Raw genomic sequence first — 12,980 nt, forward strand, 5'->3', positions numbered from 1 at the left:
GCTTTAATTTCACATTGGATTGCGATGCTTTACCTTTCGCTCCATTCGTGCATCACTCATTTTGCAATTTAATTCAATTTTTTTTGGCGTATTTGGTAACCACGAGTGCAATTCATCTTCTTCAATGGTAATTGTGCTTCGGAAAATCTTACGTCCACAATAAAACGATACTAGTCAACGTCTTTTGTTTCAAAGCAATAAAAGCATCAATTGCCGCATATTTTCATTATTTGGAAAGAAAATCAATATTCTTTATACGTTTGTGTTGGATAAACACAACGCTACACACGTGTTTCTCATTGTTACACTTGTAAAAGAAATATAATATATAACCGTTGTAACTTTAACAGTTTGATAACAACATTACTTTCTTGCAGGCAGAATGCGATTAAAATACGTAAAAGCCTACTGTCTAACAAAGTAAAACATTTTTTTCTCGGATAGAACGGCCTGACCGTATCAAGACTTATTTTCTGTGATCTTACCCGGCAAACCTAGCTTTGCCCTTAAACATGCGTTTTGTAATTAAAGCAAACATTTTGAGAGTTCAATCTTGATTCGTGTGGTATTATTGAAGTGGCGATTAGAGAAAATCGTTGATCAATTGAAAATTCTTAAATTATAACTATTATTAATCCAAATTATATTCCCAATCAAAGCAATTTTTCTTGTGGCTCTTCTTTTTCTTTTCTGCTACTTCAGGAGGTATTTATGGCTCTCCCTAACGATCGGGACTTAATATCTGATCTTTCCGTGTAAGGCGTCGATTCCACATGTACCACAGAGCCGAAAATCACTAAACAGCATTTTTATATTATTCACACACTTATCTCGCTTTTTACTTAATAATCACTGATTTTACGTTTTATTACATAAAATTACACAAACAAATCGTCATGTGTACCTACTTTGATTGATTTATTCGTTACAACTTTTTTGTTTCAGTAGTGAACATAAGTGAACGTAAGAAAAACAGAAAAGAACTCATAATATTGGCCAGAGGCCACCTAACGAAACGAAATGTAGCGGTAAACCTATTCTCATACCTAACGAACGTTCAGCGATTAAGTATGGTTGCATTAAGGTTGCATTACATTCATTTTGCATTAAGCATGGTTGTTTTAATGTAAATTTTGACCAAGAGAAAGTTTATTAGTATATCCGAAGAAGCGTAATATTAAGCACTAGATGCCCAGTAGCTCTATAGTAACCCTTTGTAGACGTGATTAAAATACACTCAACAGAGTTATCCCATATAACACTCACAGCCCACTCCATAGGCGGTAATCCATTCCAAGTGCGGTATAATGGCAGTGAAAATTGCTGGAGCACGATTTTTGCCGCATTCAAATTCAGGAGTATCAATAGCGACACCGATCAGTTCCCAAGACGAGCCATTCCTCGCTACTAAAGGATCACCGACATCTCCCTGGAAAAGATAAAAACAAATTCAGAAGCACCGTAGACACCGTTATCGAGCACAGCTGTCTCACTTACCGTACATGTAGCTCCAGCGGTCGATAAAAACTGTGTTGTACCTCCACAGAGATTTTCCGAAGTCGTTTCGGAGGAGGCCATGCTGCAGATTAAGGGAGGATACAATTGTATCTCGGCTTGCTGCAAAATATTGGCTGATGGTCCTCCGGCATAAGTGGCACCCCATCCAATGATGGTAGCTTTTGCAACGGGAGGAATGGCGGCTATTGCAGGTGGTAGGCAGATTGGGTTGAAGTTCGATAGAGCAGTTTTCAGTATAAGCAGGCCAATGTTATTGACGAATTTGTTGCTGTTGCTGAAGCCGGGATGCTTGTAGGTGGTTTTTATTTGATTTGACGTTACAGTGGTGTTCGGACCGGCTCGATTATAATATCCTAGCAATGCGCGTATATTCATGATATTGGACATTTTATCGACAACACTAGCGGTTGTGACAATTGCACGATCATTGATCAGCGCTCCCTGACCTTTTGCTATGCCATTGTATGTTATCAGTGCGATCCATGGATATTTCCTAGCGGATTGTACGTTGCTTCCACCAACGATTCGTAGATTTTGAAATGGTCTATAGAAACATGTGCCTAAGCAACATCAAACGCTTAATAATGCAGCCGAAGGAAAGGTACATTTTGTTGAGAGAAATTGTTGTGTTACTCCTATCTACTTACTGGTGCACGTTGGACAGGTTGGGGGCGTTGGGGGACGAACCGTTTTTAATGTACCGGTTGCTCGTTTATCATCATCCAGTTCGAGAATATCCGGTGCGTTTGCTTTGGTTGGTTTGCTAGGCCTGGGAAAGAAGAAATTTCCAAGTCCGTTTTGCAAGTTACCGGTCAGCTGGCCGGTGACACTTTGTAACAAAACGGAACTATTGACCAATGATTGCGTATTGTTCACAAAAGACACCAGTGGTAAGAATGTGCCAGAGTTTACTGTAGTTGTGGTACTTTCGGTAGTAGTAGTAGTCGATGCAGTGGAAGAAACAGCAACGGTAGTAGTTGGTTCCTTAGTCGTTGTGGATGTGGTTGTTGCAGTTGTTGCCTCCGCTGTGGAATTAGCTTCTGTCGATTGTGTTGCTGTTTCATCATTCATCATGGGACGAAAGGGGCGTACTGGTTCATCGTTATTGGGACGGTTTAAATTGATACCGAAAACATTCGACAGTCCATTTTGAACATTGGAACCAAATTGGCCGGCCAGATTCTGTGCGACCCCGGTAGCATTGTTCCACGATGCCTGGGAACTATCGATGATGCCTTGAAGGGGATTGGACGATCCCGAGCTGTTTGATGCAGCCGGATCGTTCATGGGCTTATTGCTTGGCGCATTTGTTGAACCGAAAAATCCATTCTGCACATTCGCACTCCACAAATTGCTAAATCCCTGCACTGCATTTGTGGCGTTGTGCACGGTGGACTGGGAAGCGGTGATAAGTCCTGGCACTGGGTTCGGGATAGAATCGCTCATGGCCGTGTTGTTCGTGTGCGTCGAGGCCTCGGTAGTAGTACTGGATGGTATGTTGAAGAATGTTTGGGAGCTTTGGTTAATTCCTTGCACGTTACCCAGCAACGTTTGGACTACGTTCGGGCGCTCAGGTTTGTACGCAAACGGAACATGCGAAATTTGTGGATCGTTAGCAGGGGGAAGCTGAGCGCTACCGGGAAGCACAGTATCGTTGTTAACAGTCTGGGTAAGGAATGAACCTAACTCGACGGCACTCTGCGGAACGGGCCATTTAGAATCGGGTGGAAAATTATTCACGTTTTCATCCTGCAGACTAGTGGCGACTGAAATTGGGATTTTGGGGGAGATTTAATTATTGCATGCAAATTGGGGAGAATTAGCTAGGAATGTGCGGTCTCAACTACCGAAAGAAGCCACGTAACCATCCACCGATCCTTTGCTCGCAGCTGCTTTTTCACCATGGTTCTGCAATTGTGAAGAGAGCACATAAAATCACGAAAACGTTAATGTGTACTATATCGACCAGAAGGACAAATGGTAGGCGATTAGTAGAAATGTCTAGAATTTCCTTCACAGCTTACTTCTGCAGGATGTGCGTAAGATAACACCAAACAACTTAATAGCCAAATTTGCACAGAAAACACTTGCATCGTTTTTACCAAACAATTGCCACTTCTGTCCAGTGCGAGTGATACCGAAGGACTGAGCTGAACTGTGGCCAAATCAAACGTTTTGTTCTCGCGCAGATGCACCCGAGGATGAATAAAGTTTGTTTTTTTTTTGCTTTTGGGTTATGCTGTTGTATGCACCACTCATTTTTTATTTTATCGCTTACTTTTGATTTTCGAGAGTAGAAGTAAAGAACATCGCGCAAAGATCGTTATAGGCAAAATGCACAGGAAAAGCGGCCGGTACAGTTATACGGTTTGCTCAAAATTCTCGCAGAACAGGTTTACGTTTTCGGTGCATTGGTGAGGTCATTGGCTTTTGGTGCACATTTTCGAAATGAGGATACCCTTATGTCAGTTAAAAAAACTCGAAACATAAAAACAAGTTTCTTTATGCAATGAAAAAAGCGGAAACATTACAATCAAGGCATCGTTTAAAGTTGATGGAGCATTAAAATGTGTTTATTCCGACGTGGTTTTCTCCTAAGATTTGCAGTAACATCCTGACGATTGACTGCGAACCCAAGGAATAAATGCTTGTACCTTGGTGAAAATTGCTGGTTGATTCGTTCTTCCACAGCCAACGCCCGGAATTTGAAGTGTTATACCGATCAGCGTTATGAGCGATGGATCATTTTTCCAGGGATACATGAGACCCGATCCTTCATCTCCCTACGTGGAACAAATAAACGAAAATTCATTAAATTTACTTTGCCCTGTTTGATCATTTGCGTGTCAGCTTACTTACATCACAAGAAGTTTTATGTTGTTCCTTCGCTGCGGGGCCAAATATACCGCCACAAATATTGTTTTCTGTCGAATTAGAATAAGCAAGGCTGCATTCTTCAAATGAGTATAAAGGAATCACTACGGATCGTAAGCTTTTCCACGATTCGCCGCCAAGTTCTCGGGCTCCCCAGCCAGCCAATATTGCTTCAGCATCCGAAAATGTGTCCACTGTGGTGGGTAAACAGATGGGCATGAAGCTATCGGTGATTGTTACAGGAGTCGACAACTGTAGCAGTCCAATATTGTAGTTAAACTGATTGCTGGCAGAGTACTGTGGATGTAGCTTAGTTCTGGTGACGTAGAATATTTTTACAGATGGATTTTCGGTGGTGTTTTTCGGATCAAAAACTCCAAACAGAACTTTAATGTGCTTGAATATAATCATATTCGATACGATCGTACCCGAGGTAAGTACGACACGATCATTGATCAGCGTGCCAGTTCCAACGTTTTCACCGTAGTATTGCAGCAAAGCTAGCCAAGGGTACTTATTGCGCGGTGTAACATCTACCCCACCAACAATGCGCTGGGATGTAGTCTGCTGTGGCAAACCACAAACTGCGTAGTAAAATGATTAAAATGGTATTTATCGAGCAAGTTTAGCCATAACGTGTGTCTTACCCATGGTGCAGTTTGTTGGACAGAACGACGGTTGTGATGATGCTGTTGACACAAAAGCACTTGAAATTGGACGAACAGGATTCCAACCGGTAGATACCGAAGCCTCATTCGCTTGGTTAGATCCGAACACGGAATTGATACCACTCTGGATAGAACTTCCGACATGCGAAAAAGTCTCCTGCACAGCAGCAATGCCACCACTAACGATACCACCAGAGCTGCTATTAGTCGATTGGTCGCTGAGTGGACGGTTGGAGAGCGTGGATAGAACCAGCAGAAAGTTGCCGAGTCCATGCTGGACGGGTCCGGGTTCCGACGAGTGCTGCTCATCTTGTAGAGGTTTTTCAGATGCAACAGGTTTGTAAAGATTAGAAGTGTGATTCGAATTCTGTATCTGTTGTACAAAATCGTTGAATATGGATAAAGTGGGCTTGCTGCTTGTCACATTATGTGCACGAATGTGTTTTGCGTAGAGACTCTGCTGAATAGAGACGTAATTGTCCAGTAGGCTTTTCAATGGCGTTGCGGGGAATTGATTCGAGCCGTCTATCTGTCGCATGTAGAATAATGGGTGTAAGTATATAGGACACAGAAAAAAGACTGGTTTATTACTACCTTTTGATTTGTTATTTAAAAAATCTATTACGAAAGGTACCTTTTGTCCGCGAACGTAAATCGTAGAACAGATAAGCAGGATAGCGTTGAAGTACGCCATTAGTAGCGCTCAATCTCAACCTTATGTCACAAAATACGTCTCAAGAATGTTGATCCGTTGGCTTTTATGAGCGCTTTTATGTCGAATTGCATTGAAAGCATTCAATGGCGATCCAGGAGAGAAACTCGTGCCTGAAAAGATGAACAGCACAACAAGCATGGCACCATTCTGTCATTTATATGTAGAAAGAACGATTGTTCGTTTTCGAAAAGTGTAAGAAGAAAACAAACTGGTTATTTTCATCAATGGACGTCTTACCACGAATGAAATAGCATTGATTTAACAAGAAAAAAATCTTCATAAAGCATGTGTTTCCATTACTTATATTTATTTCAAGGATTTCAAGGATTAAATTAGACAAATAGTCAGCATTGTCCGCATTTGTTGCTGCTGTGTTTTACTCTTCACTGCAGTAACAGCCATCTACCGTATTGGAACGAATCCACGTCCCGAACCGGTTCACTCTCGTGTACACACCGGGGTAGTTGGGCTTGGCGCAACCCTCACCCCATGACACGATGCCCGCGATCTGGTGCACATTGTCCGTGCTGTTTTGATCGATAACGTGCAACGGACCTCCGCTATCTCCTTGGCAGGAGTCTTTCTTCCCTTCGTTGTACCCAGCACACATCATATTGTCGGTAATGCGTGTGGCTCCGTAACCCGTCTTCCGGCAATCCGCATTGGACATGATCGGAACCGTGACTTCTTGCAGGTTTGTGGAAATTGCTCCATTTTCCGATGTTGCACCCCATCCTGTGACGATGCCCTGCAAGGTGAGAAACGAAACAATTGCTGAGGTCAATCATGGAACACATTTTCAATGTTGGCGTACATACATCGTATCCACTGAAGGGTTTCTTCGGCGTTGGTAAGCAAACGGGTCGAAGTTTTTCGTCAATCTTCATAGTGGTGGTCAGCCGAAGGATCGCAATGTCACTGTTGTAATTGTTTGAGTTGTAACCATTGTGTTCTATCACACGCAATACATTGGACACCATCGTCATCGATTCAGACGTTGAGACACGATCATGTTCCATCAGGACAACACTGATCTTGTTCCGGTTGAACCCATGTACGCAATGAGCCGCCGTCAGAACGTGACGATCACTGATCAGTGAACCCCCGCAGTAGAATGTACCCGAGTACTGCAACATTGCCATCCAAGGGTATTGGTTAACTTGCGTTTCTTGTCCACCGACGATACGGGTAAGTCGATTAGTTCTACCGCATTCTGTAAGATAAAATCAATTGTGAGAGCATGATCCTTTTATAATATTTTGTTGCATCGAAACTTACTACATGTCGGACAGCTTTCCGGTGGTGTGAGGTTCTCCGGAGGCGGTGTGGTAGTAGTACCTATTAGTCCTGCCAGCCATGCGATGAATGGATTATTTTTTTCCGTCTGTCCCTGAGCTGGAAAGTCAATGGCTTGTTTCTCTTCAGCAATCTTTAAAATAAATTTAGAAAAATATGTGAGATGACCATTTCATGATCATTTCATATAAATATAAGTTTGGCTGTATTATGTGAAGGTAATTTAACAACAAAAATTTGTTAGCTTGAATATTTTTCATTAATACATGAAAGCTGTGTGCAGTACTCTTGTTGTTTTAAAATTATCTCATACTTTCACTCCACAACCCTCGAAAGTACATTATAAATTATGTCAAACAATAACTTCCACTTTAAAATTAAAATTCTTCTCTGGCAAATTCTGGCAAATGTTAAATGAATAAAAATGTTATAAATGATATCTAAAACATTAAGCAAACTGATGATAGTATTTTATAATTGATACAACACTGGAAAAAAAATTCTTATAAAACAGACAAAAAATATATTTTTTAATCCAAGAGTAAACAAAAAACATGTTATTTAAGATTTTGTCTTTGGATCCCACATAACGAACAGGAAAAAGCAACATGCATAATTTGAACATGGCGTCCGATTTTTTAACGCTTTTTTTCAATTCGCTTCGAAAACCAGTTGTTGAATTTGGGAACAAAATTCACAGTTCTATTGATTTCGGTCCCGTTCTTCCGGTTTGCCGAAGCTTTTCGTTGCGTAGCTTAAAAGTTTGTTGAACTCGTGATACATTCTTTTGGTGAAGCACTCATCCTCTCACACACTCACAATGGCCCAAAAAAACCAGCCATGTATTCTTTATCTGCCAAATGGATGCAAAACAACGATGGGATGAAAACGAGTTAGCCACGGAGATCACTCGCTTTCATCCGGAGCGGCGGTGTGGGTCAGGCAGGGGTGAACTGATTCTTGAAGCTACGGAAACTTACACGTCTACCGGCAGCGGGGCCACTGAGAAAGAACAGGCCGACCATAAACAGGATTGACAGTTGCATGACACTACAAAGAAGTGCATGAAAGCACTGCATTAAGGCTGTGCACTGGTTTTGCGCAGATCGCGTTTGAAGAGACTGTTTTAACTTTCTTTTCGCTTGTCCTACGACTGTCCTGCTGACTGGTTGGCAGTAAACTTTACTCTGACCACTGTTTGTTTAAGCACGGGTATGACTGTCACTGGAATGAATTGAGGAAAGCACTGTCAGGGAATGTACTTTGCATATAAATTGAGCGTCGCCGAGTATTTGGCCAGGCGTTTTGGTCCGATTGTGGTAAAACTTGCTATTCCAAGCGGTTTGAACTTGTCGTGAAGTTTCTGTTCAGCAGTGTCCTGGTTTCTTCACACTGGTAGTCTTGTTGTAGCGCTTCGATACGAGCGGAACTGTTCAACCGGCTACCGGTGGCGATCGCTCTAGTCGCGACGCAAGATCGTACACAACTAAACGTTGGTGAGTGAATCTCGCCACACCTGACCACATCTCGGTGCCTGTTGACACGAGCACAGTGTGAGACTGTGAGATAGGAGAGCCCTTCTGGAACACAGCTGATGATTCGGTTTGCAGACCACTTGCTCCAGTTGGTAGCTGCTTTGTGGGACTTCCAGGTCGTTTAGCGGTTTAAGCTGGCGGGCTATTTGGAAAGTACCCTTCTAGGCAGACGCAGGCATCGTCGACTACCGCAGTTTCGTCCAGATTACCAGCGAGGCACTATGTTGGGGCTAGGTGCAATGTTTGGCAAAGCAGGCCCATCGACCAACGGCTAAAGTCGTGGTCTTGAACTTGTCACATACACAGTAGCGTTTATTGGTCTTTCCTTCCTAGAGTGTTATTTTTTGTTGTTTATTTTCGTCGCGTCCCCTTTTGTGTATGTTTATCAGGTCTTTACTTTCCATGACCAGTGTCACTGTTCCTGTGCCTGTGCGCAATATAATGTTCAGTAGCACGATCGTACGCACTGGGTGAATGAAGAGTAGCGTACTTCACGGTCAGGGTTGGAAATGTCTCTCGTCCAGAGCACGGGTGGATTGGAATGGATGGGTCACTCGACCGGTTCTGTCTGGTGGTGAAATGTACCGCTAGTTTGTGCATAAATTATCGTTTTCCATCCATAACATTTCGCGGATTAAGGTTTGAGAGCCTACCAGAATGGTCACCATCCTACAAATGATTGTCCACGAAGAGTAATAATCATAAAATCAACATGAGCTCAAATGAGAAGTAACGAGATGTAACAACATTAACTAGTACAGTTATTAGCATTTGTACAGTTTAGCGGTTGTCCCAACGTTTATTGTACTCATTAGTAATATCCGAAATGGACTAAACCTATATGGCTTTATCCAACATTCTTTCCAACATATAGTTGCTTCCTTATGTTTCTGTAGTACATATGTGATTTTTATAATTCAGTTTTTTTAAAGAACCCCAGGTCAGTAATAAAGGATCGCTTACCCAGGTCAGTAATAAAGGTTCGAGAAAGTATTAAAGATTATATTTTACTTCGCTCTGGAAGGAATTCAGAAATGGTTCCAAATTTTTTCCCCTACGTTCAAAATTTAGTAATGTTTTTTTTAAATATAGTACTATTAATGTGTTATGTTAAAACATAATTAGGATCGGTAACTAATAAGATAGATGAAACGCTAGTTATAGTACTAAGTATTATTTCAACTATGCGTGTTCTCAAAGAAGTGTTCTAAATTAATTCATTATCGTGTTTTGGCTGATGAGAATAGCAAATATAGAGGATATATATTTGCTGTCTTGAACAGACGTTGATAAAAAAGAAACGAACGTACTTTGGCACGTCCTTCTGCTATTGGATGTAACTCAAACCAAATAAAATGGAAAGGAACCGTATCGCATAAAATGTTTCATTCAATAGTCCATTTTCTTTCGCACATACATCCGATCACAAATACATGCATGAGTATCAGTGGGTGACAAATAAACCTCTTTCGCTCAGTGTATGACTGGGTCAGTTTCTTTAATTCTGATACGCTTTCACTTGCTGGTACCATTGCTCCATACTATTGTTCAGTGTTTTGTGTACAGGCGCGTCACCGCAACTTATGTGAGTTGACAGCAGAAGGACGTGAGTGTGATCGCTGCACGAATCCAGCCAAGAAGTGACCGATGTAAGAGCCATGATGGAAGCAGCAAGTGGAGCGCCGCGGATAGGTGAAGTGCTTTCTTTAATTATTTTTGTCAGCTTTATTTTTTATTGTTTGTTTGTACCACGTATGTTGCCGTATATTTATTGTAGGTGATTTTTACACTTCATCAACGCTCGCCCCGGGAACTTTGGGGCTATTGAAACGACGTCGTTTCGCGTCTGCCCAAACACGTCGCATGATAATCTTACAATAGCGTTGCGGTCTGTCGTTCCCTCCCCCGCAGCATCGGCATAGTTTGTGTGAGACACGGGACGGGAGATCAGACACCGATTCCACGCGATGTACGTGCACGGTCACAGTCAAAAACGCAGCCAGTGAGCGATAGTGTTGCGCTGTGCGAGGATGCGGAAGTGTCCAGCTGGTGAGCTCATTTTTGGTCGATCACCAGTTTTGTTAGCGGGATAGTTTTGGCTATTTTTGTTTGGTAAACTGTTGTTGGTGGAATACTATTCGGAACGAGAAGATGAAGTTGCTGAAGGTTGTGCTGTGGATGGAGTTGTGTGTGCTGTGTTTGGTGTTTGGCGTAAGTATGGTTTGTCTCCTGGCGTGTTGGTAAATGTTCTGACGTGATCTTTTTTTGGTTGTTGTACCATATGTCTCCAACAAGCGGGAAGATGAGGAACACAACCGGATCAATTATGACATCTATGTGACGCCGATTATGATAAGCCCGATTAGTGATAACCGGTTTCGTGCAAAAAACCCGCTGCTAGCTTGGCTATCCACCATGCTTAACTATCGACCGCCGATCTTCGGTGCGGAAATGCCGGTCACATCCACACTGAAGCCTCCACCACGTGACTGTCCGGAGTGCTGTACGTATGCGAATGATTGAGCGCTGTTGTCATGCGGTTATCTCGTTCCGAAAAACTTTCTCTGCTTTACAGCATGCGGTCGAGGTAAGACGAGCTCGAGGATCGTGGGAGGAGATGCAGCCGATGTTAAAGAATATCCCTGGATCGTAATGCTCCTGTACCGGGGTGCATTCTACTGCGGAGGATCCTTGATCAACGATCGCTACATTGTGACAGCGGCACACTGTGTGCTTAGCTTCACGCCCAACCAGCTGCTGGCGAAGCTGTACGATGTCGAGCACGGCGAGATGATCACTCGCAGCATCGTCAAGCTTTACGGCCACGAACGGTTTAGTCTGGACACGTTTAACAATGATATCGCGTTGGTTAAACTGCAGCAACCGGTTAATGCTGGTGAGAATTTCGTACCAGTCTGTCTTCCTGCGTCTGGAAGAACCTTTGCCGGCCAAAACGGCACTGTGATTGGTTGGGGAAAGCTCGCTAACGGTAACTTATCGAAAGGTTTGCAGAAGGCGGTTGTGCCCATCATTACCAACATGCAGTGCCGAAAGTCCAGCTATCGTGCTTCGCGTATTACAGACAACATGCTCTGTGCAGGATACGCTGAAGGTGGACGTGACGCATGTCAGGTGCGAGAATTAACATATAGGCGAATTTCAGTGTGATAACGTGAAAGTATATGGACTTTTTCTTAATCATTTCAGGGAGACAGCGGAGGACCGTTAAATGTTGGGGACAGCAATTTCCGCGAGCTTGTCGGCATAGTGTCTTGGGGTGAGGGATGCGCCCGTCCCAACTATCCCGGGGTCTACACGCGAGTGACTCGTTACTTGAACTGGATTAGGTCTAATACTAGAGATGCGTGCTCTTGCGAACGTTCCGTAGCGTGATTCTAGTTTACTGCCTTCGGAAGACCATTGTCATGAACCGTAATTACTAAACGCAGCTAAAGTCAGCAGCTTTGCACCACGGATGTTTGTGTTGATTGGATAGAACGAGACCGAATGGAGCGAACAAATGAAGTTGTCTGAAAGGAACTTAAATGATGTCTATTTAAAACGTCCAGTAAATCATTGGAGTGAGCCGGGTAGGGTAGATATAGCAAATTCCTTGCACAATGAATGTAGGGAAAATGGAAAATGAGACACAGTTTTACAATGTAATGACGGTTTGAGTAATTTTCATTAACATTATCACGATCAATGCGGTTGTTGTTAGGTACTCACTGGAGGTCCGCTGCTTTGACTTGAACACAAACGTTCATTGTGGTAAAATAATAGCATGGAACTGGATTATTTAGAGTGTACTGGGCAGATGCTCTGTAACTTATTGGTACACCAACAAACATACTAGATGGAGCACCAAATTTCCTTTATGTTTTAATATATACATGTGATTCGAGAATAAAAAACCATTATCTCTTATATACGAGTGTAAAAACACCATCCTGTAAATAAACAGAGTTAATCGGTTAAAAGCGTATTAATACATTTATACGCCAAGTGTTTGGAGCTGTTCATAAGTGTAGTGAGCTGTTCTATATATTTTTCGAGTAATAGATTGACAAAATAGATAATGTTTCGGGTCAATATTGTTCTTTTGGGTAACATATGATGGTTATGAAAGATCTTCATTTATCTTATATTTTATTATTTAAGAATGACGGCTTCTCGCCGGATTGTCACTCTCTTAGGACAGAAGTGAATACATTCTTCACAAAGTATTTTCTCTTTGCATTTTACCTTATTTCGTACATACTCTCTTGAAGGACTTCATTGAATTGTATTTTTCAGCTTAACATTAAATGTTTAGAATAAAAATATCCAATCACATCATTGCATAATACTAAAATAAAAAAAGTAGTTTAAATT

General features: G+C 42.2%; 4 protein-coding genes across 5 annotated transcripts; 1 reads left to right on the forward strand and 3 right to left on the reverse strand.

Annotated features, from left to right (window-relative positions):
• Positions 1 to 89: 89 nt before the first annotated feature.
• On the reverse strand, positions 90 to 3,851 carry LOC125765369 (serine proteinase stubble-like). The gene is made up of 5 exons (XM_049430394.1): positions 3,543 to 3,851; positions 3,366 to 3,426; positions 2,166 to 3,284; positions 1,498 to 2,078; positions 90 to 1,429 (listed from the first exon to the last, which is right to left on the reverse strand). Exons 1-5 carry the CDS (start codon positions 3,609 to 3,611, stop codon positions 1,247 to 1,249), a joined length of 2,013 nt encoding a protein of 670 aa, XP_049286351.1. The 5' UTR covers positions 3,612 to 3,851; the 3' UTR covers positions 90 to 1,246.
• Positions 3,852 to 3,983: 132 nt separating this feature from the next.
• Positions 3,984 to 6,016, reverse strand: LOC125765371 (transmembrane protease serine 3-like). 2 transcript variants are annotated; one of them, XM_049430403.1, is made up of 4 exons: positions 5,695 to 6,016; positions 5,040 to 5,589; positions 4,378 to 4,976; positions 3,984 to 4,301 (listed from the first exon to the last, which is right to left on the reverse strand). In XM_049430403.1, exons 1-4 carry the CDS (start codon positions 5,752 to 5,754, stop codon positions 4,113 to 4,115), a joined length of 1,398 nt encoding a protein of 465 aa, XP_049286360.1. In that variant the 5' UTR covers positions 5,755 to 6,016; the 3' UTR covers positions 3,984 to 4,112. The 2 variants fall into 2 exon arrangements, with proteins under 2 accessions (XP_049286360.1, XP_049286359.1); XM_049430402.1 differs by having other exon boundaries at positions 5,040 to 6,016.
• Positions 6,017 to 6,061: 45 nt separating this feature from the next.
• On the reverse strand, positions 6,062 to 8,566 carry LOC125765374 (trypsin-1-like). Its single transcript, XM_049430405.1, has 4 exons — positions 8,052 to 8,566; positions 7,054 to 7,204; positions 6,594 to 6,988; positions 6,062 to 6,523 (listed from the first exon to the last, which is right to left on the reverse strand). The coding sequence occupies exons 1-4, from the start codon at positions 8,148 to 8,150 to the stop codon at positions 6,152 to 6,154; spliced, it is 1,017 nt and encodes a 338-aa protein (XP_049286362.1). The 5' UTR covers positions 8,151 to 8,566; the 3' UTR covers positions 6,062 to 6,151.
• A 36-nt stretch (positions 8,567 to 8,602) lies between these two features.
• On the forward strand, positions 8,603 to 12,821 carry LOC125765375 (trypsin-1-like). Its single transcript, XM_049430406.1, has 4 exons — positions 8,603 to 10,817; positions 10,902 to 11,109; positions 11,182 to 11,738; positions 11,814 to 12,821. Exons 1-4 carry the CDS (start codon positions 10,758 to 10,760, stop codon positions 11,997 to 11,999), a joined length of 1,011 nt encoding a protein of 336 aa, XP_049286363.1. The 5' UTR covers positions 8,603 to 10,757; the 3' UTR covers positions 12,000 to 12,821.
• Positions 12,822 to 12,980: the final 159 nt, after the last annotated feature.

This window comes from Anopheles funestus, chromosome 2RL (assembly GCF_943734845.2).
Source record: "Anopheles funestus chromosome 2RL, idAnoFuneDA-416_04, whole genome shotgun sequence".
NCBI lineage: Eukaryota > Metazoa > Arthropoda > Insecta > Diptera > Culicidae > Anopheles > Anopheles funestus.

What these genes read in the sequence shown, in the direction of transcription:
- LOC125765374 (XM_049430405.1), bottom strand. Translation starts at nt 8,150, where the DNA reads ATGCAGTGCTTTCATGCACTTCTTTGTAGTGTCATGCAACTGTCAATC. An exon ending in GGAAAGCTGTCCGACATGTA is followed by an intron (nt 6,989 to 7,053) that starts GTAAGTTTCGAT and finishes TTTATCTTACAG; the next exon opens with AATGCGGTAGAACTAATCGA. An exon ending in AACCCTTCAGTGGATACGAT is followed by an intron (nt 6,524 to 6,593) that starts GTATGTACGCCA and finishes CTCACCTTGCAG; the next exon opens with GGCATCGTCACAGGATGGGG.
- LOC125765371 (XM_049430402.1), bottom strand. Translation starts at nt 5,754, where the DNA reads ATGGCGTACTTCAACGCTATCCTGCTTATCTGTTCTACGATTTACGTT. An exon ending in TCCAACAAACTGCACCATGG is followed by an intron (nt 4,977 to 5,039) that starts GTAAGACACACG and finishes TTTACTACGCAG; the next exon opens with TTTGTGGTTTGCCACAGCAG. An exon ending in AACATAAAACTTCTTGTGAT is followed by an intron (nt 4,302 to 4,377) that starts GTAAGTAAGCTG and finishes TGTTCCACGTAG; the next exon opens with GGAGATGAAGGATCGGGTCT.
- LOC125765375 (XM_049430406.1), top strand. Translation starts at nt 10,758, where the DNA reads ATGAAGTTGCTGAAGGTTGTGCTGTGGATGGAGTTGTGTGTGCTGTGT. An exon ending in TGCTGTGTTTGGTGTTTGGC is followed by an intron (nt 10,818 to 10,901) that starts GTAAGTATGGTT and finishes GTCTCCAACAAG; the next exon opens with CGGGAAGATGAGGAACACAA. An exon ending in GTGGACGTGACGCATGTCAG is followed by an intron (nt 11,739 to 11,813) that starts GTGCGAGAATTA and finishes TAATCATTTCAG; the next exon opens with GGAGACAGCGGAGGACCGTT.
- LOC125765369 (XM_049430394.1), bottom strand. Translation starts at nt 3,611, where the DNA reads ATGCAAGTGTTTTCTGTGCAAATTTGGCTATTAAGTTGTTTGGTGTTA. An exon ending in CTTACGCACATCCTGCAGAA is followed by an intron (nt 3,427 to 3,542) that starts GTAAGCTGTGAA and finishes TCACAATTGCAG; the next exon opens with AACCATGGTGAAAAAGCAGC. An exon ending in TGGTTACGTGGCTTCTTTCG is followed by an intron (nt 3,285 to 3,365) that starts GTAGTTGAGACC and finishes TCCCAATTTCAG; the next exon opens with TCGCCACTAGTCTGCAGGAT.